Source organism: Musca domestica, unplaced genomic scaffold (genome assembly GCF_030504385.1).
Source record: "Musca domestica strain aabys unplaced genomic scaffold, Musca_domestica.polishedcontigs.V.1.1 8, whole genome shotgun sequence".
NCBI classification, from domain to species: domain Eukaryota; kingdom Metazoa; phylum Arthropoda; class Insecta; order Diptera; family Muscidae; genus Musca; species Musca domestica.
This window is the reverse complement of record NW_026712409.1, coordinates 4,942,108-4,967,891: the sequence shown is the minus strand read 5'-3', so window position 1 is coordinate 4,967,891 and position 25,784 is coordinate 4,942,108. Positions and strand designations below refer to the sequence as shown.

General features: G+C 31.8%; 1 protein-coding gene across 6 annotated transcripts in view; it reads left to right on the top strand.

The window, feature by feature from the left end:
- LOC101890862 (protein grainyhead) overlaps positions 1-25,784 on the top strand; it is a 330,664-nt gene that overhangs the window by 294,561 nt on the left and 10,319 nt on the right. For all 6 annotated transcript variants that reach the window (XM_011298246.3, XM_011298332.3, XM_011298281.3 and 3 more), the window contains 2 exons: positions 9,799-9,855; positions 17,246-17,344. In XM_011298246.3, coding sequence (XP_011296548.1) covers positions 9,799-9,855; positions 17,246-17,344 — 156 coding nt within the window. The remainder of the gene's footprint in view (positions 1-9,798; positions 9,856-17,245; positions 17,345-25,784) is intronic.

Sequence of the window (25,784 nt, the reverse complement as noted above, 5' to 3'; positions counted from 1 at the left end):
GGCCTAATACACTTCGATTTAGCCCAAGAAGAAAAAAAATAAAAGAACTGCAACATGAAATATTATTAAGAATTGCTAATGCCCACTGGAGCACCTGGCTGCTGCTTGCCTTCCTTTACCACTTTTCCATTCTGTGGGGGAAATTTATTCAACGATTTGAATTTTAAGTTGTTGCATTTTGTAATCATAATACTTTAATGTGGCATTGAAATATGCCTTACATTTCAACAAAATCATTTGTTGTTTTTCAAATTTTTGCTCCTTTGCCTTGGCCATGTTGAGAAAAATCTGAAAAATTATGTTATATTTTCTAGGCTCCATAATTCCCAGCTTAATACAAATTATTGAAGGTAATTTGTATTCATTTGAAAGTGTAGCACATTTGTTTATTTGGAATTTATGGGGAGAGGAAAAGGCTTTTAAATTCCGAAAGATAAATGTTCTGGGACTTCAAATCCTTTTTACGGGAAATTTGGAAAATTGTGAGGAATATTAGGAAATTTTTTGAAGTTGTTTAAAAGAATTTAAAATGGAGTTTTTTTTCTCATGAATCGGCCTTGCTTAAACCTCGGTTATATCTGCCAAATAGTTATTTATGGCAGAGTAGAAAACATTTTTTCGAATTCAATACCCTGCTTAAAAATCATCTTCGAAAACTCAAATTAAAGACACCTATGAGTCGCCGTGTGACATTCCAATATAAAGTATACCCACACCGCCACCTATGGATCAAATTTACTTTAGTTTTGACATTCCAATATAAGTTCTGCTTCTCTGCGTTCAAGAATCCTAAATTTTTACGCATTTTTCCTATTTCTTATTAGGAAACCTGTCCTTTACCTGAAAAAGTAAAGACATTTTTATGGACGAATAATAAAACTTCGGATTGAGTGATAAGTTCCTTTTGAGGGCTGCCACCTAGCTATGGAATTTTATCTATGAAGCAAATGGGCATACGAATCGAGGTTCAAATAAAAGTTAGACATTCAATGTCATCTATAAATCAAATGTTGATCATTTCGATAACAATTATTTTCTTCGATCTTTGTTTTTATTTTTAAAATGCCTACCAAAAAGTAGAAAAATCGAAATTCGACTTTTAGCCAACGAAGAACATCTTAGTTTGAAAATTTGATTTTTCGTTGAGAGCAACAGTCGTTGAAGCCAAAAGGTTTGTATAACGTATAATGCAAAAAGTGCCTTATAAGACTTCCAAATATTTGCTGGGTGGAGTAACAAATAAACCCCAAAAGTCATTCAAAATTGATTTCGCCTTTCATGTTCAGCAAAATAGAGATAAAGTAGCTCCATCTACATCTTAAACCTGGATGGGCAAGTAGCGTTGCTTCCTCTTAATCTGTATCATGAGTAACATATATACGAATAATTTTCTACAATTGTTTTTATAAAATTATTTTTTAAGTTTTTTAATTATATTTTTGCTTAAAAAATATTAAAAGATTTTAATTTCAACGAAGGAAAGTTATATCAAAATTCTCTTAAAAATATCTCTTTCATTATTTTGCCCATTTATTTTATGATCTTAAATAATTAGAATTAAACATTAATTAAGAATATTAATTAATTAAGAAAATCGCTTCTTCAGCAAAAAAATAAATAAAAGCTAAAAAAATAAAACAAACTTTCTTACAACTCAAACACTGGGTATCTAAGAGAAAAATAACCAAAACAGAGTAAACGTAAGGAACCAATTTTTCTGCATATTTTCCTTCACTAAAAGATTGAAAGAAAGAGAGAGAGAGAGAGAGACGACTCCATCTGCATCGGAAATGAATAGAATGGAACATTAAAAAGAGAGAAAGCGCAGTGCATTGAAACCAAACAAAAGACTTAAGCAGTAAACTTCCTTCCAACTGGAACATTGGGAATTTAAGAGAAAATTAACTAACACAGAGTAAACGTGAAGAACCGATGCTAGTGCTGAGCAAAATAATGTAAAGAGATTGCTTAGAGAAAATTAAAATTGTATTGTTTATTATATTTTGCAATTTATTTCAACTTTTTAATTTTCGCATTGTTATTAAAATTTATTGCTAAACAATTAAATTAATAATAAATAGACATTGGCTAGTTTGTTCTCTAACAGAAAATAAGAGAAATTAGCCGCTTGCTCTAAAATACCTTCTTGCGTAGCATTGGCCTATTCTGTTTGTTATTCTCCCCCAAAAAGAGAGAGCGAGGGAGAGAGAGAGAGGAATGTATGCAACGACTCCTCTGGTTAGAATTTAACATTAAATAGAGAGAAAGCGCAGTGCAATGAATCTAAACAAAAGACTTAAGCAACAAACTTCCTTCCAATTCGTACAGCAGGAATTTAAGAGAAAAATACTAACATTTTTCTTCCAGTAATTCATAAATAATAATGATACATAAACAAATTCAGTGGTTTTTACATTATTTTTAAATTAGTTTCAAATATGTTCGAAAATGACAAACACTTATCACTTAATTTTGAACACACATAAAATTTGTATTTTATTACAAATTTTTCATTTGGTTTTTCCTTCTCTTTCCTTCTACCTAAAATATAGGCGTTTTCATTTGAATGTGTATTTCAGCCAATTAGAAAACGTTTGTCATTTGGTTTTTTGCTTCTTTCCATTTGACACTTAAATATGTACGCCATTGGAAAATTAATATGACAAACAAATTAAACAGAAAACCGCACACACACACTGGCACTCTTAGGCAAAGCGTCACTCAGCTTACCTAAGAAAACCACACCACACCAAAACAAAAAGCAGCAGCACGCAATGAAACAGTTACAAAAACTACTTTGACTGTGTGTAGAGTGCCCAGAGTCAAGATGGTGGCCGTCGTCTCAGTCACTGTCGTATTGTCGTTGACGTAATCATTAATACTAATGTGTCTGGCATTATTGTTATTACTTTGGCAATTAGCACCTCACGCACTTGTCTGCTGTCCAGTTGGCCATTGGCTGTTGCTGCAGTTGTTGCTGTTTAATTCCTTTTCGCCTTTGGAGCTTTTAACATAAAACTGCACAGCAAAATTATCGCATAAATTGAAATAAATAATACACGGCAAAGCAATTTAAAGACATAAGTGATGTTTGCAACTGCATTGAGTTATTCACTCGCTCAATCTGCTGCCTGGCATTTAGCAAAGTTATGTAAATTTTTCAGAATTAAAGCAAAAAGCGTTTTTCACAACTCTGATAGCCTGGAATTCCGCATGAATGTCAGGCCAGACTATGAGACTACAAAAAAGAGTCTGGTGATTAATCCCCCACTTTTCCAGCTTCGATTAAGTTGCCATGGATTTTTGTTATTGATAAGCCTGACAATACTTTGTTTTCACTAATTCCACATGGTTAATTAATTTGAATATCCAGCAGCTTTATTATTTATAAAAAAATATATACAAATATTAATAGTTAGAATGGGAATTAAAAAAAAAAACTCAAATATTTTTTTCCTATTTATTATGCATACCAAGCAATGTTGTTGTAATTTGCAAGCAATGTTGATTGAAATTATATTGAAATGTTTTGCCTCCTATTTTTTGCTTGCTTTCAAAATAGCTAATGAAAAACAGCAACAACAAAAACAATGCAATGCAATTAAATCATTTGCAATTTCCTGTGCAAATCTTAAAGCTTGCACAAAAAACGTCAATATCACAAATTCACACATACACACATGCAGACTCTACAATTGGCCATTTTATTGTATTAACTGGACAATGGCCACCAACACAACCTGCCTTAGAGAAAAAAAAAACACTCACAGAAAAAAACTCCTTGCACTCAGGCATCTAAGACCAGACTCGAGATAGATGTGTATTATAGTAGAGATTTTTGTTAATAAATCACATTTAGTACAGTTTGTCGTTGTTGCTGTTGTTGTTGGTGGTGGTTTTTATTTCACATACGAATCACAGACTGTCAAGTCCAACATTTGTAGTTTTTTGCATTTTGCCAGAGAGTAACTGGCCAACTGACCAACCGACTGCCACAGTTATAGTTTTATTGCAAATGCATTCTATTACCATTATGTCAGCCCGGCCAAGCTCGAATATGTTTGCAAATCTGTTTATATCGTTTCAATTCTCGCTATCTTATCTTACAGTGAATAGTTTCTTTATGCATTTCCTTTCCCCCAACAACAACAACGTCGAATATTACTGCTGCTGCTGCTGACTTGAGCATGGCCATGCATTTTATAGTTTCGTCATTGTTAACATTTGCCGCCACCAATGGCCAGCTCTGCCTCGTTGTATTGTGGCAACAAAAAAAAAAAAGAGGCTTATTAAAGTATTAAAATTTATTGCAAATGTGCTAAATAACTAACGAACAAAAATTTCCATAAAATATTGAAATATTATTAGAAAAACAAAAAAATACTACAGCAACAACAACAAAATGCTGATATTTTTAATGTTTTTTCAACGTCTGGTCGTTGTTTACAAACTATCAGGTCAATTATGACACTTGTTTTGTTGAAAAAAGTAATATTTCAATTTGTATAATATAATTAAACATGCAGTTTATTTTGCTGCTATAAATGAATGAAAACAACATGAAATGGAGTTCTTAAATTTTTGAAATAGCATTGTTTATGTTTATAGCGAGAGTCACTTTATTTTAAAATAGGTTTATGTTTTTTTTTTTGAAAGTACATTTTTGTAGGGTAAAAAGAAGGGAAACAAGTTTCAGTCGTTTGCAAAGAAGAGAGGAAATAGAGAGAACTCTTAATTTGGGCAATTGCTGTAAAGAAGTTCGTTTCTTAAGTCTTTTGTTTTCAGCAAGACTCTTAAAGATAAATTAGAACAGATTTTTATCACAGATAACGAAATCGAAGCCAGTAAACGAGTACGTTCTTTCCAACGATCAGAACAAACCAAAAAGTCGAAAAATGGAAGTTCGACATTTAACTAATGTCCAACATCTTAGTTCGAAAATTTGATTTTTCGTTTGAAGGCAATATTCTAGAAACTCGTAGTGCAAAAAAAAACAAATCCAAATTTTTGCTGGGTCTCCAATAATGGAATTAACTCAATTAAATTCTTTCCAAATATCAAAACAACCAAAAAGTTGAAAAATCTAAATTCGACTTTTAGCTAATGGACAACATCTCAGTTAGAAAATTTGATTTTTCGTTTGAAGGCAATATTCTAGAGACTTGTATTGCAAAAAAGGTGTCTCATAAGGCTTCCAAATTTTTGCTGGGTCTCCAATAATGGAATTAAGATGAAAGCAACCAAAAAGTTGAAAAATCTAAATTCGAAACTTTGAAATATTCTCTTTTACCATTTTGTATGAGACGAATAATACAACCATTGTAGAATTAGGAAGGTAAATTAATTCTACCATATGTTTACATTTTTTTTCAAAATTATTAATTTGACAACATTTAAGTGTCAAAATATACACGCAAATTGGATATTAGGACCTGTTTTTTGCGCTGTGAAATTTGACAAGGTAAATTACAGAAAATGCAGGGATGGATATTATTATTTGAAATGACTTTACCTTCCTAATTTTACCATGAATGCAACATCGCATCGAAATTGAAATAAAATTTCTGCACTCAACACCACCTATAAGTCAAATTTAAGATTTGGCCCAAACGATCAAACACCTTTCTGCATTCACTAAAAGCAAAGAAAGTCTAAAGATGTGCTAGAAATAACAAGTTTTGTTGATATTTTTATAATGCCCACCAAAAAGACAAAAGTCGCAAAAACTGTCTCTGAAGGCCTCCTTATTCAAAATTAGACTTTATTTCGCTTTTAATGTCCAGCAAAATAGGGATACGGTAGCTCCATCTACATGTTAAATAATTAGAATTTAGAATTCATTGAGAAAATTGCCTCTTTAGTAAACACAAAACAAAAGACTTAAGAAACAAACTTTTTTCCAAATCGAACAATGGGTATTTAAGAGAAAAATAACCAAATTCAAATATTCTCCTTCAAAAAGAGCGAGAGAGGGATGTATGCAACGACTCCATCTGCATCGAAAATAGAATTTCAATTTTATTGAGAAAATCTCCTCTCTAAAAAAAAAGACTTAAGAAACAAACTTTCTTTCAACTCGAATATCGAGTATTTAACAGCCCTGCTCAAAACCGTTTTCTAGAACATGAGCCGTAAAAAGAGATAATTTAAGAGAAAATAAATTTTGTTTTTTTTTTTTTTTCTTTATATTTTACGATTTCATTTAATTGTTTTTAAATATGAATGTTAGCCAAAATAATTTATGAAGCAAATGGATAAAAAATATTTGTATAAATAATGACTTAAAACGGCTTGTTATTGATTTAAATAAGCAAATAGAAATTTGACTGGAAAGAGATATTTTTTTTTTGAGCAGCGCTGATTTAAGACCAAAGAGAGCGAGAAAGAGGGATGTATGCAACGACTCCATCTTCATCGAAAATGATTTGAATTTCAAAGGCAACGATGAGTTCTCATCATATATGGGCAAAATAATGAAAGAGAAATGATTAAGAGAATTTTAAAATAAGTTTCCTGGGTTGAATTTTTACATATTTGGTAACTTTCAAACACAAATTTAATCCAAATTAGCTCAAAAATTATTTTATAAAAAAACATAAATATTTGTATTTCTCTGTTAATCAATGTTTCACTCCTGACAAAGAATAAAAGACATCAACGTTAGCGTGCATACTTGCCCATCTATGGGGCTCATGCTCCCTGACTTATATATCTCTTATTCTCAAGGGATTGATTTTATCTCTTCACATCAATAATTTCCTCAATACGCTTTGCTTATCTTCAATAATTCACTGTGTGGGTTTGTCCACCTTTGATATTTTCTGTTATCATTTTGATGAGAATAAAAGCAACGAGGAAAAACATGAGGAAAATTCTTTGAAAATTTCTCTTTAAAAAGTATGCCATGAAAAAACTGTTAATTATTCTTGGGATTAGTTCCACCAGAATTTCATTGTTTATTGAAGGTTTCCCTATTCTGATAAATCTAAATATTTCATTGGTATTTTCTCTTAAATACCAAGTATGATATACTCATTTGCTTGATATTATTCAAAAAGTTTGTTTCTTAAATCTTTGGTTTTTCCTTACACAATTTGTTTCTCTTTCCAAGATTTAAATAAAATCTAATTTAAATATTTTCTCGCAATTGCAAAAACAAAAGACTTAAGAAACGAAACACTAAACCCCACCATGTATGGACCATAATAACTTTCTGTCTTCTTAACATTCCTGGTGTCTTAACATTCTGCCATCTCTCCTTGCTGCCATGGAATTTCACAAAGAATTCCCTTGACAAATTAGTTATGCCTACACCAAAGATATGTTAACAATTAGCCTGTCTAAGGCCATAAGAGAAATGTTGAAGAAAAAATTGCAATTTAATAAAGTTTCAAAACTTCCTTATAGCAATGCCAAGAAGGAGGAGCAAAAAAACAATCTGATGAGCTTACAAAATCAAATAAAGCATAACTTGGAAGCTGGGCAGGCAGGCAGGTGTGGCACGTACTGTCTTTCTTTCTTTCATTTTTTTTTTCTTCTGCAGCCAAGTATTTTTACATAGCTTCTTCCATTGTCATTTGTTAGAAGACCATAATAGTTTGGCTTCATGGACTTGGTTTGGACTGTGTATCCTTATTATGGCTATATAACTGTGCGTTGTCACAGTCCCCGTTGTTGTTGTTGTTGCATACTGCGTGCGGCCAAGCCACAATTCAACCTCCACTTAATTAATTTCCTTTTTGCTTAGTCAAAGTAACAAATAATAAGTTTTTTTCCCCATTGCTAATGCCTTAGACATTGTTGTAGCGTTTTGTGGAAAAAATGTTTAAAATTGCCAAATACATTTATGGTGTTGTTTAAAATGTTTGAGTTAATGTTATGATGCCAAACGGCGACTGAGTGTGTGTGTGTGCGCACATGCTTAAATGTCTGTGAAATTCATTTACAAATTGTCGGTTAAATAAAAATCCACCTTGCCAGCCAGTTGATGTCCGCTACATGTGCCAGCTAAGTTTTAACGATAATGTCACATTTTCCAGCTATTCAGTCAGCCAGCATAATCTTGGAAGCTCTACCTCCCTCCTCGGTAGAAAAAGGCCTTTGTGATTCAAAAACAAAATGACGGCTGCAAATCTCAGCAAATATGAAAAAAAAAACAAAGATGGCAAAAATCATCATAATATTGTTTTGTGCAGCGGCTGTAAGGTGTCCAGCATCAGCAGCATCACCATCATCTTGGTTCTGCAGGGTATTTGAAGTTTCGTTATTGTCTTTGAAACATCATGTCTAAGTGTCTGTGCCATGCTGAGATGAGGCTTCTTTTGTTGTGGGCCTACTGTTGATGGCCATGTAAAGCAGCCCAGGCAAACGGCAGCGAATGACGTACAGCCAGCCAGCCAGCCAGCCAGCCTGAACGAGCGATCGAATGAGTGAGTGAATGGTGGCTCTGCCCTAAGCTTTATTTGGTAAAGCCTGTGTTCGCTAATTAATTCCCATTAAACGCTAGTGGCTGTTTTGGTTGGTTCGTTGGCTGGCTGGCTGGATGGATGGTTGGTTGGATGGCTAGAAGGATGGATGTTGTGCATTATTGCACTTTGCCATTAAAAATGGTTGACGCTCTCCAAACCAAATTGTGTGCTGGCTGGTTGGCTGTTGGCAGCATAGGCTCAAATGTTAGCACAATGATTATGCGTTTTGTTTTGTGTTTTTTTACCAAACACCAGCAGCAGCTGTAACAGCATCCGTTGATGATGATGATTATGGATTTTCCTTTAGATTGCCCCTTTTTGTAAATGAATTGTGCGTAACTGTGTGTGCATACATGTTCGTCATACATATGTATATGTGTGCGTATGTTTGTCTCATTTTATTTTGCAATGGCATTCTCGAAATTGTTTTAAACACATTTCCATTGAAACCAAAAAAGTCAAAAAATTAAAAAAAAAAAAAAAAAACAAAAACACAGACAAAACAATTACAAAAAGTCTACAACTCAAGCTCACACAATATACGCACAATATAATCAAATAAACAAAAAAAAAAAAAAAACAAATCAAAATAACAACAACAGCATCGTCATCAGCAGCAATTGCTTTAACATTAGCGGCCTCCTTGGCAGCATCATCACCGGCCAGCCAGCGACAGCCAAAGCAAACAAGCACTTAACAACTTGTATAATTGAAGTTGCTCGCATACTTAAGTCTGTGTGATGTGCGTTGCAATGATATTAAATAAAAATTAAATGTTTGGCCCGTTGACCGTTGGCCATCTTCTGATTCGACTTCTTCGACTGCTGCTGGTGGTGCTGCTGCCTACTCCATTGGAGTGGTGTGTGATTTTCTGCCAAAGATTTATTGTAATGTTTGCTTAGCACAAACAACCAACAACAACAACAACATACATTTATGCTACTAATGTTTGACTGTGTAGCTTGCTGTGCAGCGGTCATCATCGCCATAACGGTCAAGTAGCTAAACTTTAAAGCACATGTAGTTTTTTATTTAAGCGTTTTTCTTTCGTCGTCGTCATTGTTTCTGCATCTTTCTAAGCAGTTTATGCTTGGCAATTAATAGCCAATGACAAATGTTGCTGCCAAATACATAACTGCAACTTGACAATTGCCGATGCTTTGATTTGCCATATTTTTGTGATTCTGCGTTTTTTTATTGCACTCTTATTCACTTCGTATAATTTCTATTTATGATTTCCTTATGATTTTTGTGAAAATATTGTTATTTTCTTTTGCTATGCTATTTTCTAATTTACTGATATATATATTTTTTTTTAATTTTTTTTCAGATTAATATAGCCGTGCAATGTTTAAGTACAGATTTTAGCAGTCAGAAAGGTGTTAAGGTAAGTAAAATCTTTATTTTAATTTTTATAACAAATCTACATATTTTAAGTAAGAGGAGAAACCACTTTTGGTTTATCGACTTCCGAAGGATTTTTAATCGTATTATCAATTTTCTTGAGACCCTGAGTTTGACTGATTTGGAATGGAATATCGCATTCTCGATCTTTATTTGATTGGTCTCTGCAGTATTTAATAAAATTTAATAATTTAATATATATATATATATATATATATATATATATATATATATATATATATATATATATATATATATATATATATATATATATATATATATATATATTTTTTTTTTTTTTTTTTTTTTTTTAACGAGTCCTTTTTTATAGTTTGACAGAACTACTACTGGCCTCAATCATTCTGCAGTAAAATTTGGCCCCATAGACTTTTTTCGCCATTTTGATGAAGAATTGCCCCAGAGTACTCTCTGTATCCAAACCTTCTGATGAAATATGTAGAAATATCGGGCTATTATTCCGAATCTCTATTTAATACTTCATAAGGCCTCTATATCCTACATTGTATTCTTGTCAACATTCAAGAAGGCTTCATTTGTGTTCCTCTCGTTTTAAAATTGCGAAATTGCTCCTGAGATTCTCTGTTCAATTCCCTCTCTATATGTGATTTTAAAATTAGGATTTTAAGAGATTATAGCTCAATATCACTGGATTAAGTAGGGAAATGATTGGAGGAAAAAAAAAACACCTGTTCAAACTGGGTTATTAAGAATCTGAATCGCAACATGTTTTTTTTTTCTCCATGTAACCGTAACCATAGCAACATAACCATTCACCATCCCCTTTTCCGCCCCCTTTCCCTTTCCTTATACAGACCTAATTGCGCCACTGATACTGAAGAAATCCAAGCCTTTCTGTCAGTTTCCTTCAACGTTAATGTTTCTCTTAAATACTTGGAAACGTTACTCTTAAACAGCCCAGTTATAAACTTTTAATTCAATTTCTTCTTAAAAGAGAGTTGTTTACTTGTGAATGTTTAAGAGCATTCTCTGTGGACTCCCTTTTTTCTTAATTCTGTTGAGTTTTGACAAAACTCAACACAAAACACAAAACTTTTGTGCATTTCCGACATCTCATCTTCAAAATTGATGATGTCTCTCTTAAAGTTCCAATTATCTCGGAGATATGTACCAAATACTCAATACAGCGGTGCTCAAGAAAAAATACCTCTTTTCAGTCAAATTTCTCTTTGCTTATTTAAATCAAGAACAAAACAATCTCAATTTTCTCCAAAATTATTTTATAGCAACAATTTTGAAAATTATTCGCACAGGTCTTTTTACTGATGTGTTACTCATGACGGAGAATAAGAGACATCATCCACTTGCCCATCAAAGCTCAATAGAGAACTTTGTATTTCTACCGTAGAAAACAGATTGCTAAGGAGAAAACTATAATTAAAATGGTGAGCTAGCTCTCACTGTTGAGCAGGGCTGTGTTACTGGAGCTTTTAGAGCATTTTATAGTGAATTTGTCTCTTTATAACTCTATATAAGGGTATTTCCAAGTATTTTGTGGTGAAATTGGCTTGTAATAACTTTGTGAGGCATTGTGATCCTTTTGAACCTTTAAGAACTGATCAAAACAAACTTGTATTTTTTTTTTATATTTCTATACATTTTTTATGAAAACAGCTTTTGATACATTTACTTATTTCTGATACTAAAACTTCATTCATTCCCCTCCTGCTCCCCATATTTTTGTGTACAAAACCCATGACGATGTCTATGTAAATTAAGTCCATAAGATTGATTGATCAACTTGTCATTGCAGAAATTCTTGGAAAACTTCTAAATATACGCTCGTTACTATCCCAGAGTTTACAAAATTCAACATTTTATTATTTATTCATTAATAACCAATTAGATGTCTTATGTTTGACAGTAAATTATTCATAAATGTCTTGGGGCATAATCTAAATACTATATTGTATATGGGTAAGAATTTTACACTTTTTCAAATCAAGTTTGTTTTCATGCGAGTGGAAACACCTCGGGTTAGGGGGGGAAATAGATTTGTTATGAGTCACAGGTAATTAGAAAATGATTATATATTTTTTATTTATGTCATTTATAATGAAAGAGAATTGAACAAATAATTAACAAGATTTCTATTAAGGATAAGCTAATAAATTAAAATAGATCACTTTCATAATATTTATAAAAACAGCTTAGAACTCTAAACAGAATTCTTGGTGGGGAATTGAAATCAGCAAATCTTTGAAAATGAAAGTATAATAAATCTAGAAATTAATTATAATAATTTATTATTCACTTTAACGTAACTAGGTCCCGCAAAATCCTTTACTCATTCAAAATATTCTTAACGAGTCTCTATTTCTTATTTTATTTTTTTTTTTTAATTTTATTTTTTATTATTTTGTATTTATTTATTTTATTTTTTATTTATTTATTTATTTATTTTTTTATTTTATTTTCTTTTTTTTTGTAAAGAATTTTAGTTTTCATATATTTTATTCGAGCGATAATTTAAAAGACCTCCACAAAGAATAATTCAAAATGACATGAAGACTTTTTTTTTATAAATTTGTGTTATTTCTCTAAATAATTTTTCTTTACAAAATATTAGGGTCATAACTTTTTTGTGGAAATACAAAAGAAAAAAATTTAGTATTTAATTTTAATATATTTTTTAATCGAGCGGTAGTTAAAAAGACCTCCACAAAAAATAATTTAAAATGGCATCAATAATGTTGTTATGAATTTATATTTTTTCCTACACATTTTTTTTTTCTTAAAAAATTATAAAAAGAAATTATAAAGACTCATAACTTTTGTGTGTGGAAATACAAAAGAAAAAAATCTATCCCCTAATATGTCCACACACACAAGAGTGTATTTTTCTCTTTTCTTTTTTTGAGCAGGTAGAGATTCCTTTTGAAAACAATTTAAAAAGTCATGATTTCTCAAAATAACCCCCAAAATTCCAAAGCAAGTGTCTCTGAAAACAATATCCCATTTAGCCATAGACCATTTTTGTAATAAATGTCAAATGAAATCAAGTGATTTAGGATGATAAACCCAGGGATTCTAACAAAACATCTTGACATGGGAATTTTCTTATTACAAAGATTCGTTGATTTTTTCACACAAAAAATTTCAAAAACTAAGGTTTTATCTCAATGACAACATGTGTGCCTGTGTGTGTGTATCATGTGTATGGAAACACCTGTAATTCAACGACACCTAAATCCCAAAGTAGAGGAATCATAAGGATGATGGAAAAAGAAGACCCCGATACAAAATGTACATAAGTTATGGCCTGGCCAGACATCAAACCAGCCAGCCAGCCAACCAACCCGAGCAATATGACAACAAACACCATGAATGGTTGTTATCTTAATTAAAAAATACATTTTGCTGCAACATAAACAACTAACAAATGTTGCATGCAGCACAAAACTAAAGCACACACAAATATTCCCAATAACAATAATAATAATAAAATCAACTTTTTTTTTTGCCTCCACCCAATCGAGCAATGTGTGAGATATCAAATTCAGGCGAAGCGAATAAGAAATATGAATACCAAAGCAATACTAACTTAAATCAGGCAACGAAGCATCATCCATAGTTATGGAGTTTAATTTATTTTTTTTTCTTCTCTTGTTGTTGTTTTTGTTTTTATTATGAATTTCACTTTGCCCAACCATGGCTGGACTGCTCTGAATTTTGTCACCTGCTAAAAAATGGTTATTCGCTTTTTTTCGATCTTCCCCATTCATTCATTCAGCCATATTATAACAAGGTGCTTGCTGGCGATTTTTTATGCGTTCATCTTGCTATCTTTTGATCGGCATGTATGTATGTGTCTGTCCGTCCGTCTATATTTTGTATTGCAACATGCAAAGCGCCCACTTGATAAGTCATTAATAATAATTTTTTTCCAAAGTTTTTTTTTCACTTTAATTCTCAATTTATTTCATCTTTTGTCGTTGTTGAGCCTCATGCATGGTGTTGCTGGAGACATGATTATATTGTCGTGGCTAAAATGTAACAAAGACATGCAAAATAACAACATTCAATGGTGGACACACCATTATATATATCCCACCCCTGATGTCCGTCCAATTGATTTTATGTCCGCATAATGTCTGTCCGACCGCCAGTTCGTCTGTCTGTTCATTTGTAACGTCATGCGTCATATATACATGACAGATTGCATTTGTTTTTGGTTTTTATGTTGTTGTTTGGCTGTTAAGAAATAAAATGTATTGGAAATTTATTAAAATTTTCAAGAGTAGACTCGTTTATTTTTTTTTATTTTGTTCCTTCATTTCTTAATGTCGTGTTTGTTATGGCAGCAATAACAAACAGCAAAAAAAAAAAAACCAAGTTGATTTAATTTTGTTGTTGCCGAGTGTCGCTTTTGTCCATTTCTTAACATTTACGATGCGTGAAAATATTGTGGCAAAAAGGAGTGAATGAACAACAAACACCCCAAAGTGATTGTTGCTTGGATGTCTTGGTCTGAGCCGGGCCGGGGCCGGGGCCGGGTCCGGGCCTGGCTGCATGCTTGTATGCTGTTAAACGTTGCTTTACAAACAAACAACACATTTTATGCTTTTCATGTGCGACATGATGTTAAGGCAAATGTTAAATCGATATTTTATTGACAGATGCGGCAGCAAATAATAGCAAAACATGTTTAAGCCGTTGTTGTTTCCTTTAAAACTAAATGCAGGCACACACACACACCGTCCAGCACAACATTTTCCTTTTAGGTTAAGCTTTGGTCAAAGGCTTTGAAAAAGAAACCAACGCAAAAAAACATCTTGGCTTAGATCTTCAACCAAAAAAAAAAAAATAAAATAAAAAAATGCGTGAGATATTGCCCCAGCCAGAGAAATATAATAGAAAGCTTAGCGCGCCAAATATCATGTAGTTTAACACTTCTTCGATCAGGTTACAACAACGCCTTTTTTATTTCATGTGCTTGATTTTATGACAAGACCCAAAAGAGCCTGCAAGCCAAATAAACACCACAAACGCTTAGAGCCATGCCACCACCACGAAATTGCCTGGACAGTTATTATTATGTTTTTTTTTTTTTTTTCTTATTTTCCCTCTCTCTCTCCCTCTTCTGTCCGATTTTTTCATAAATTAAACAACGACATGAGTTTTTCTTTGCCTAATGATTTATGTTGGCAATTTAATGTATATTGTTTGCCATGAAGGCGTTAATAATCCATGCAATACCTGCAATAAATGCTGGCCTTAAGTGGGCCAGACGAGAAGTGACAAATTGAAAAAAACGCAGAGAAAAACAAACGAATTAAGAAACAGAAGGTGGTCCCAATCGATGATAAAATAAAAACTCAAACAAAAAAAAAAGAAAATTGAGATGGAGATCTAATTTTGATTAGATTTCAAATATAGATACGTAACCCACTCAATATCACTAACAAAGGTTAATCGTTATATTATTGCACAAACTGTTCAGAATTTATAATTGAAAATTTGAGGTTCTTTTTCAGTTTGTGTGCTTACTTTATACAACTTTAGTATTTTAATAAAAAAAAAACTTTAAAAATCTGCTGTTCTATATGTCTAAAGCGAGCATTCATCAAGTATTGCCCTTGCAGGCGATTGGTTCCCAATTTTGAAGTTTGGCTTTGCCACTCCTAATGGCAATTCATATTTGAGCGTTCGCTTCCTAAGTCTTTTGATTCCCCTTTTATACATAATTATTCGAAAAGATGTTGACTAACACAGTCTTTATCCAAAATATCGCTTTTGTTGATTTTTAACAATGCTGAGCAAGAAGATGTTTTAGCGCAAGCGACAAATTTCTATTTCCAACCATCCAATCTCAATGTATTATTCATTTAATTTTTTTAAAAATAAGCTTTTATAACAATTTTAGGCAACATTCGTGTTTAGGAAGGTTAAAATAAATTGGGTAATGTATTAAAAAAGAAAATTTGAATTTTCTCTTCAACAATCTCTTTTTAATATGATTTTGCTCAGCTCTGCCCTAGAAACCCTTAATTTTGGCATAGATTTCGCTCTTCCCTTCTCCGTGGTAATACTAGGAATGTTTGTGTCTTAAGTCTTTTGTTTCACTAAGTAATGGAATTACTTCGTACATTAATCCATCAATCTCTTCATAGTAACTTCTCTCTCTGGGAAAAAACTGAGATTTAGAGAAACCTAATTGGGCATGGGGACTCTCAGATTCTCTCTATCTTTTTCTCTTTGCTAATTTAGCACTGTATGTGTTTATATGCGTGTTTATTTATTACGTTATTTATAACAGCGGTGCTCAAAACCGTGTTGTAGAACATGAAGAGAAAAAAGAGATAATTTAAGAGAAAATTGAAGTTCTGTTTTTCTTTATATTTTACTGTTCTATTTAATTGTTTTTAAACACTAATGTTTGCCAAAGTAATTTATAAAGCAAATGGATAAAATATATTTTTATAAACTTAACACTGTTTTGTTCTTGATTTAAATAAGCAAAGAGAAATTTGACTGAAAAGAGATATTTCTTCTTGAGCACCGCTGATTTATAAATACTCTGGTAAAACAAACATATACTCCAAAATATTACTCTCACTCGCTCTCTCTTAAGGCATCTGTATGTTATTTGCTATACAATACGGATTTCATTTTAGTTCCAGAAAAAAGCTGTACTAATTGTCTCCTCTCTCTCTCTCTCTCTCTCTCACACACACTCTCTGTTATGCTATTACTGTTCGTGTCTTAAGTCTTTTGAATAAAAAAGCACTAGCATCGATTCTCCCATTAAAAATTGATATCAAGAATAATGCTCTCTTTGTCAACATATTTCTTTTATATAATTTTTATAAATGTCACTTTACTGTTTTAATTTCCATTACCCCACTTATTTGTTTGATTATGCCAAAGTGCTTATTGATTGCCAAATATTTAATATGCCAGTGTTTTTTGATACAATTTTAATTGCTTGTTCTAATTTCAATTATAATTTTTTTATTTTTGTTTTTTTTTTTTTTTTTTTTTTGTATTGATTTCTGTCAGTTTTTATCAATTTGCACAGTTTTCAAACAAATGCCAAATGTCGAGTCAATAAATGGCGACATTTATGATTGGTTTTTAATACAGACACAGCTTAAGGCAACGGAAGTGGCTACTTATAAAACTTTAGCTTAATTTATGTGCTCAGCAGCTATGATTATGGGTTACCGCTAAAATAAATAAAAACTGATTTTTTACTCAAGATAAACATTAAACAAACAAAAAAATAAAGTGCATAATTCCTCTTACTTTTTTATTTTATAAATGTATTTATTTTTTTTCTTCTTACAATTTTTGATTAATTTTTTTTTTATTTTATTTTTCTCATGTTTCAGGGTCTACCACTACACATACAAATTGATACCTTTGAAGATCCCCGTGACACACAAGTCTTCCATCGAGGCTATTGTCAAATTAAAGTTTTCTGCGATAAGGTAAGTGCCATTGCCGTTTTTATTTTTTTTTCTTCTTCTCCGTTTCATTAAATTTTGTGTTACTTGTGTTGTATGCTTTCATTTCCTTGATGTCAAGTGTCATGTTGTGTTTTCGTTGTCTGTCTGTTTTTTTGTTTTTCTGGGGCGAAGGGCCCCACCAAAGTAGGCGTCCATTTCAAAATGACAACATGCATGGCATCAATTTTAAAGCCCTTCAACAAAATCTGCCATTTTGGACAGGCAATTTCAAGTCGGCTTAGCATAAAAGGAAGACAGTTTTTTTTTTGTTTACTTTACTTTTTTTTTTTTGAAGCTGTCAAAATTAAGTTGATAACCACGAAAGGGTTTTAAGGAATTGATTTTTTTCTGATTGTTGTAAAAATTAAAAATTTTAAATTGAAGATGTAATGTATATGATTTTAAAAGAAAACGATTTTTGAAAGAATTTTTCTTAAGGAGGTTTTTCATATAATTTGGCAATGAGGTGAATAATTTGCAAAGTTAAAGTTTTGGAAAATTATTTGATTTATTTTTTGTCAAAAATTTTTGGTATAATTTTGCCTGTTTGGAATAAATGTTAGTACATATGAAAAATATTCCTTTTTATATGTTTAAACATTTCAAATGTTCACTTAAAGATTTTGCCTTATCTTAGAATATGATTGTGATATAATATACATATTTACACACAAATTCGAAATTTCGACATTTAATTAAATGATCACTACATTTTGAGCACATATATTGGAAAATCAAAACACGCAACCTGAAATCAAAATAAAATGTATTTTTTTAATTAGTGCACATTGTTAGTATTTATTAAAAAAAATATTTATTTAAACATTTATTTCAAGTTCCTGTTTTATATTTTTTCTTAGATTTTCAATTTTTTTTAAACATTTAAAAATTTCCAAAATATGTTTATACTTGTATATACTATATTAATGTAAAAAGATAAGTGAAATAATTTTCATAAAAACATTGAAAAATCTTAAGACTTAAGACACGAACTTGAAGAAGAATTTAAAAAATAATTTTTAATAGGAACTGATAAATTGGGACAGTATATTCGTTTTTATTTAAAATTACATTTTTAAAATTGTTATCAAGTTGCTGTCTTAAGTCTTTTTATTTATTAATAAACCAGCTTCAATTATTTTCCAATAAGAAATTTATTTTATTGTTTTTTTTATTTAAAAATTACTTTTTATTTAAAATATTTTTTAAATTTGTTATAAAGTTGCTGTTTTAAGTCTTTTGATTTTTCAGTAAACTCACTGCAATTATGTGCCAATATATTTTTTTTTCCTTCATTTAATTCAAAAATACCTGTCACTACCACCACAAAAAAAATCCCATTTTCTTAAGAAAAATATTAAAAAGTATCGTACGTGTCTTAAGTCCCGCACTGCTAAATTGTATTAATAATAACCACATTATCGCTTTGGATTTTTTTTCTCCGCTGTCTCTGCTGTGGTTTGATACAGTTTCTTGAGAATTTTTACCCTAAAATGTATTAAATTAACATATATGTGTGCAATTTTATTTCTCTTTCATTGAATTAACACTGAAAAAAAATCCCCCTCCAACTGTTGGTTGGAAATAACAAAAAAAAAAATTATAACGATAAAGGTAGATTTTTCTTAAAGGTAACCCGTAACCCACTTGTTTTTTGTTATGCGTCATTGAGAATATCATTTGGTTAGATTGATATATAGGTTTTGTATTGTTGTCGCCGTCGATGTGTCGGTGTGTGTGTGTGCGAGTTTATTGAAATCTTAATGCTTCATTGGTTTTTTGTTGTTGCTAGCCTACTATGGAGTAGACAAATGTGTGGCTGAGTTTAGCCATAGTTTTTTTTTTTTTTTTTGCTTCTGATTACCCAGGGCTTGTGTAGGTCCCCCAGTGTTTTTTTTTTTTTTTTCTCAAAGATCATTGTGTGGTGGCAATGCAATTCATTATAGCGTGCCATGCATGAGACTTGATTGTCGGTTTGTTAAGGGAGACCCTACGTCTTTGTTGTTTACAACATTTTCAGTTTTTTTTTTTCAAAGCCATTGTCTGAGTGTGTGTGTGTTGCTTCATCACATCATGAACACACTTCTATAACGCATGCTGTTTACTGCGTAATAATATACAACAACATTGTGGAAAAAACACGCATCTAGACCTTTATAGATGTGTAATCGATACAAGAAATCCACCAGGCCGCCAGCCAGCCAGCAGCCTACCAGCCAACTTCATTTCATCGTTGAATGTTATTGAATGAAGGGGACCCTTCCCCTTTTGATTGTAGGTATTACGCAAACTAAAGTAATACAAGATTTTTACATTTATGATGATATTGTTGTTGTTGTTGCTGCCGCTTGACTTTGCCTCGTTTTGTGTGAAATCAAGAAGTAACCTACAAAATTGCCACAACCTTAAAGATGAAGTGTTAAAATCTCCCTTGTTGTTTTTTGTCGTGTTTCTTACCAGTTCCACAAATATAAGGATTCCTTTGAAAGGTTACATCAAGCCCTGGCTGGGGCTGTGTATTGCACTTGTTATGTGAACCTTATGTTGGCCTGACAACAAGGCACCTTTGGCCTTAAACATTAACAGTAACATTATGGCCAACATTTACGGTCTAAAGGCCTGAGGGCTTTTCCCAAAAAAGGTAGGCATCCTCCTTAAATGTAAACTGATAGTGGCAGAAATCTCACACACAAAAGGCCAAAATATGTATCATTGTCCTCATCAGCAAAAAAAATGTATTTCGGCTCTTCTTCTTTTACCTTATTGTAGTTTTTGCTCTTGTTGTTGTCAACGTGCAATCTCGCCCCATTTATTTTAACATGAAATTTAACTTTTACAAATTTTCAGTTATGTTAATATTAAGTTTGGGTTATGGCTGCAGCAAAATTTCAAAAAAAAAATGAAATCAATGGCATTTTTATGTTGCTGTTATTGTTTTTGTTATTGCCTTATTTCCTTTTTTGATTGGTTTTTTGTTTGTGTGTATGTGTGTAATGTTCGTGCATATGTAATTTAACCAACCAATAATCATATGGCCCGGCATCACCGATGATGCTATCAATTAAATTTGTGTTTCTTATAATAGTGTTTATTATAGTTGGTATGTAGCCATCGCCATTGTTGTTGTAATTTCATAAAATTCCATTGAATTCAAATTAGCGCATAGCCTTCAATATCGGTCGAGATGGCCGGCCAACTGCAATGGCCTCAAGCCACGACAAGAAACCAATAAAATAATATAAGGCACTAACAATTGGTTTGCTGGAGAGAGAGAGAGAGAGCCCCAACAGTAGCTGCTTTATTTCTGTTATACGTTTACATTATCATTCACAACTTGGATTTCTTTGTTTTTTGTTGAGGTTTTTTAAAGAAATGCTTCTTTTCCATGTCCATGGCTTGATTCATTATTCTGGTGTGTTTAGAAAGTATAACATTGGCTACTGCTGTTGATTATTGTTTAGCTGCCCGCTTTTGGCTTCTTCAAGTGTCTTGGCCATCATGTTATTTTCTAAAGCATTTAACTAAACCACACCCAAAATTAAAATGCAAAGGCATTTTGTAGACAACAACAACAACAAATGATTATTGTTTTATTGGCCATTAAATGGCCTGATGATCTTTGGTTTTCATCTGCAAAGTGAAATAAAATTAACTAAAGCATGGTGCCATGACTTTACTTTTATTTGCTAGATCCAATAGGATTTTCAAGTAATTAGAAAAAAAGCAATCAAAAAGGAAACTAACAGGAGAAAGCAATTGAATGGTAAAATAGATAAGTCAGCATTAGGAGTAATTTTTTTTCTCCCAGAATTCATGGCCTCCAGGCAATTGGCAACAAATTTTGTATTTAATCTACATTTCGTTTTTTTTTTTTTGTTTTTTTCTTTCCTACAAATGCTACTCAATTTTGTTTTATTTTCCGATTATCTTTGTAAACCATTTTTTGCTGTAATTAGCCTTGCTTTCTTTCTTGCTGTTAAAAATTTTCAATGAATTTTCATTACAATACTAGTAGAAAACCGGAAATTTAAATATAACCTCCAATAATCAATGGTAGAGTGCCAACTTTATTTTACCAAACAAGTTTAAGATAAGTCCCCCCAGTAGTAGAAGAACCATATTTTTATAATTAACAAAAATTGACATTTGTAGTTCATTAAGACAAAATTTACTAGAACCGTGTGTGTGTGTTTCTGTTTGGCATGCCATCTCTTGGCATAATAAATTGTGGAGTTTAGTGTGAAACAGCGCAGTGGGAAAAGGAAATGGGGCTATTTAACGGATAACAATACAGATTGAGATAAATTTCATATCCGTCTGAAAAAAAAAATATTTGCGTTTTTTTGTCATTAAAAATATTAAAATATTATAGATAAAATCTTGGAAATGTTGTCTATTGAATGAGGAGTTGTATATTATGGCACCTCTCATAGGTGGTTCTTTCTTTTCTTAATAAAAATAGTTTGAAAAATAAAAAGAATTTTGTAGCGGTCGTGTCTAGGGTTTTTATTTTTTAACTAATAAATATTCAGTAAAGAAGAAAAAAATCTTAGCAGAACTTGGAAGTGATATCACAAGGTTAAGCGATACATTCTACTCACTGAAAAACTAAACATCCATGTTACAGCAAAATTGTCTTACATCTTTGCTCTTTGAAAATTCAAGTTACTTCCAAAGTTTGTTTCTTAAGTCTTTCGTTTTTTAGATTTTTCTTATAGGATTTGTCATATATCTTACGTATTAACTCCCTCTCTCTCTCTCACTCTCTTCACATATTCACTCTTTGAAAATTAAACATTTTATTTCCAACGTTTGTTTCTCAAGTCTTCATCTTTAGATGATTTTTACTCTGTCAAGAGTAATATAACATTTCTTTTTAATTGTTTTGCATATGCTCAATAGGAATTGAACATTTCTCTCCCTCTCTCCAGAGAATCATAGAAATACGCTATCTCTTTAACAGTGCAAAAATGTTGCTTCTGAAGTTCGTTTCTTAAGTCTTTAGTGTTAAGGATTTATTTTTAATAAAGCAGTTGCTCAAAAACAAGACATCTCTCATCAGTCCAATTTCTCTTTTCAAAAAAAAAAAAAAAAAAAAACAGTGTAAAAATGTAATTTATAATTTTTTTGTAAAAATTCTGTTTATGCTCTCTCTATTATTTATCATCTTTGCTCTTTGAAAATTCAAAATGTTATTACCAAAGTTTGTGTCTTCAGTCATTCGTTTTTAGATTATTTTTTTTAGTTTATATTGGTTTGCCTCCATGGGAATTGAAAATTCCTCTCCCTCTCTCCAGAGAATCATAATAACACAAGCTCTTTAAGAGTGCAAAAATGTTACTTCTGAAGTTCGTTTCTTATGTCTTTAGTTTTTTAGGCGTCATTTTAATTAAAGCAGTAAAATTTATTTATTTAAAAAAAATACTCTTTCTAAGGCAGGGCCTGGCATAGAATTGCATTTTTATTTTCTCCCAATTTTGTTACTCTCTGAGGGCATTGTTTTCAATGATTTTCAGTGTGATCATGGAGAGAATTCCGCTCAATGAAGTCATGCGTACCTGGGCCTTCTATGGACAATCGTTAAAATATCACAGAAGAAATCTTTTCACCAAAAGTTAGACATTTATTTCCTCCTTTTTCAATTTTCCCACTTCCTTTGTCTCCTTTTAGGAAAAAAAGTGTGTGTGTATCTTCTTTCCATGGTTTGCATAACAATTTTCCATTACAAAATAAATTAAGAAAATATGACCGCAAACAAAAAAATAATTTGCCTAGACTTTAAACTGACAGCTAACAAGTTTAACATTTATTTTTATAAACATATTACGTTGATGCTGGTGGCAGGCTGTCTATTTTGCTGCCTATTTTTATTTTTCTTAGGAAAACCATCAGCATCAGCAATTTGACTTCTAACAACATGGGCACCCCCTCCATGGTTCGTTGGTTGGTTATAAGTCAGAGTAATCTCTGATTATTGTTAATGCCCATACCTATGTGATGCAGTCAGTCAGTCAGCCAGTGAGCCACTCAGTTATGGCTGCTGATGTTGGCTTATAATAATTACGCAAAACTTACCAAAGGTGATGGACCTCTTGGGAGCTTAAATTAAAAATTAAAAAAAAACAACAACCAAAAAATTCAGCTGACACCATATGGCCACTGACGATTTTCAGGTGCACATATAATCAATGTAAAATAAATTATTTATTTTTTCTACTTGTTGAGAGGTGTGGAGGGGTTATCTATTTTGTTTATTATGTTGAGAAGGGGAAAAATTTCATGTATTCCCAAAAAAAAAAAAAATAAATAAATAATAAAATTATGTTTTTGTTATTATTTTTGAATGCATAATATAATATTTTGTCCGGAATTATTTTTTTTTTAATTTATTCACCAAAAAAGGTATTTTCAGCATAGTTTTGATTGCAGACATTTAAATAGCAAAAATAGGCTATTTTTAAATATTCATAACTCCTTAAATATTGACATTTCGGGGTTAACGCATCGTTTTGATTACATATATTTTAAGAGGAAAAAAGACTTTTATAAAATGGTCATAGCTACACAAATATTGTCATTTCGGGGTTATAGGGTAAATTTGTGCAAAAATTTAATCAAAGGACTTATGACATCGGATTTTGGTAATTTTATGGCATCATTTAATCAAAAGACTTAAGACACATGCTCGTTTTTTTCATTCTACTTAATAAATACGTAATTTCATCATTTAAAAGCTCACAATTTTTAGCAGAACTTTCAATATTTCAATACTCTCCCATGAATATATTTATGTTTTAAATTATATTGAAATCTAGCTTTCCTATGGACCGATACAAACAGAAAAAAAATGGAAAATGAAAAATCTATCCTTTTGTTAGATAAAAAGACAGATAGACATGTCCATGTGCCATATACCCTCTTGCATAAAAAAAAACCAAACTCCGACACATAAGATCTATTTCAGTTTTCTTTTTTAAACATCTTGGAAATTTATGGCTTAAACTAGGCTTAACACTCTTCTGGCTTACATACATACAAATAAAAAAAAAGAGACAAAGCAACAGACAATCGATATGTGTGCTAACTGATATTGAAATCTTTCACCTAACTTACCGCCAACAACAACAAAAGCATCAGTAAGCGTTTTTTATTTTTGTTTTGCTTTGTTTTTGCCTTACACATGGCCAAAACATGAACAACAAAAAGATGCGTGTCAGATCATTTACTGCACTCGATCGCTCTCGATTGCATGAAGCTATAAATTCCGCAAAAATGTTAAGGAAATTCAACGTCAATAAGCTTAAGCCATCCCGAAACTACCACCAACCACCACCACATCATCATCACAATCACACACACGCTGAAGCTGGACCTGGATATTAAAGCGAAAAGAAAATCTTTATATCAAACAAAGGCAGGATGTATGGCTTTGCCAAAGCTTCCGTTGCTTTGTTGATCTCTTTCCTTTTGCTACATTTGTGGCTGTTTTTAACGATTATAGATAGTGTCGGGCATTAGCATTTATACCGTTAGCCAACCAGGCAGCCAGCCAGCCAGCCATATGTTAGAATAAATGGTTATGCCTTAGTTTTTCTGGCCAAACACAGACGGACGTACGAATGTTTGGCGGCGGCGGTCATACATCAATTGTAGCAGGCGGAAAAAAATAAAATTTTCAGAAAATGTATAGCATTTCCATTGCCATGAAGATGTAGTAAGAAAAAAATACTTCACACTTGCTTCTCCATGGATTTTTAAACGCTTCATTAGCAATTCTTGGTAAACTATTAGCCACATAAGTAGCTTTGATGTTGGGGTGTTTGCTTGCTCTCATTCTCGGCTAGATATGGATCTTGCATCCCAAAAATACAGCTGCCGTTGTTACAATTTTATTTTCATAAAAAACGATTATGATTGTCTTGCGCTTGCCTCCTAAGCATTGCAAAATTTTAATGATAACCTTGCACGAAGAGGAGAGTGAAATACAAAATACCACAACAAATAATAATTGTTGGCATGTCATCCATGGAACGAAAAAAGAAGAAAAGAAAGAACCTTCTTCTTCTTCGTCTTGTGATGCTACACTTGTTGCTGTTTATTTGTTGGCAAGTAATAAAAACAATCTCAACATGGTTTTTTCCTAGAGATTTATTATGGCCTGCCTTATGCAGATGGATTAGATTGGCATGGCATTAAGGCATATTCTCCATGGCCACCAACACCATTACCATTATCTTTCTTTTTCTATGGCAATTTTATTTAATTGTAATGTCCATGATGTAGCATCTATGGTCTGCAGTATTTTTTTTTTTTTTTTTTTTTCATTTTATCGGTTCCTCGAGTCTTCTCTTCCACATGTGCATTTCCGCTTGATAAAACCCATGTTGTATGGCTGGCTGTCGTCTATTTTTTTCCGCAACAT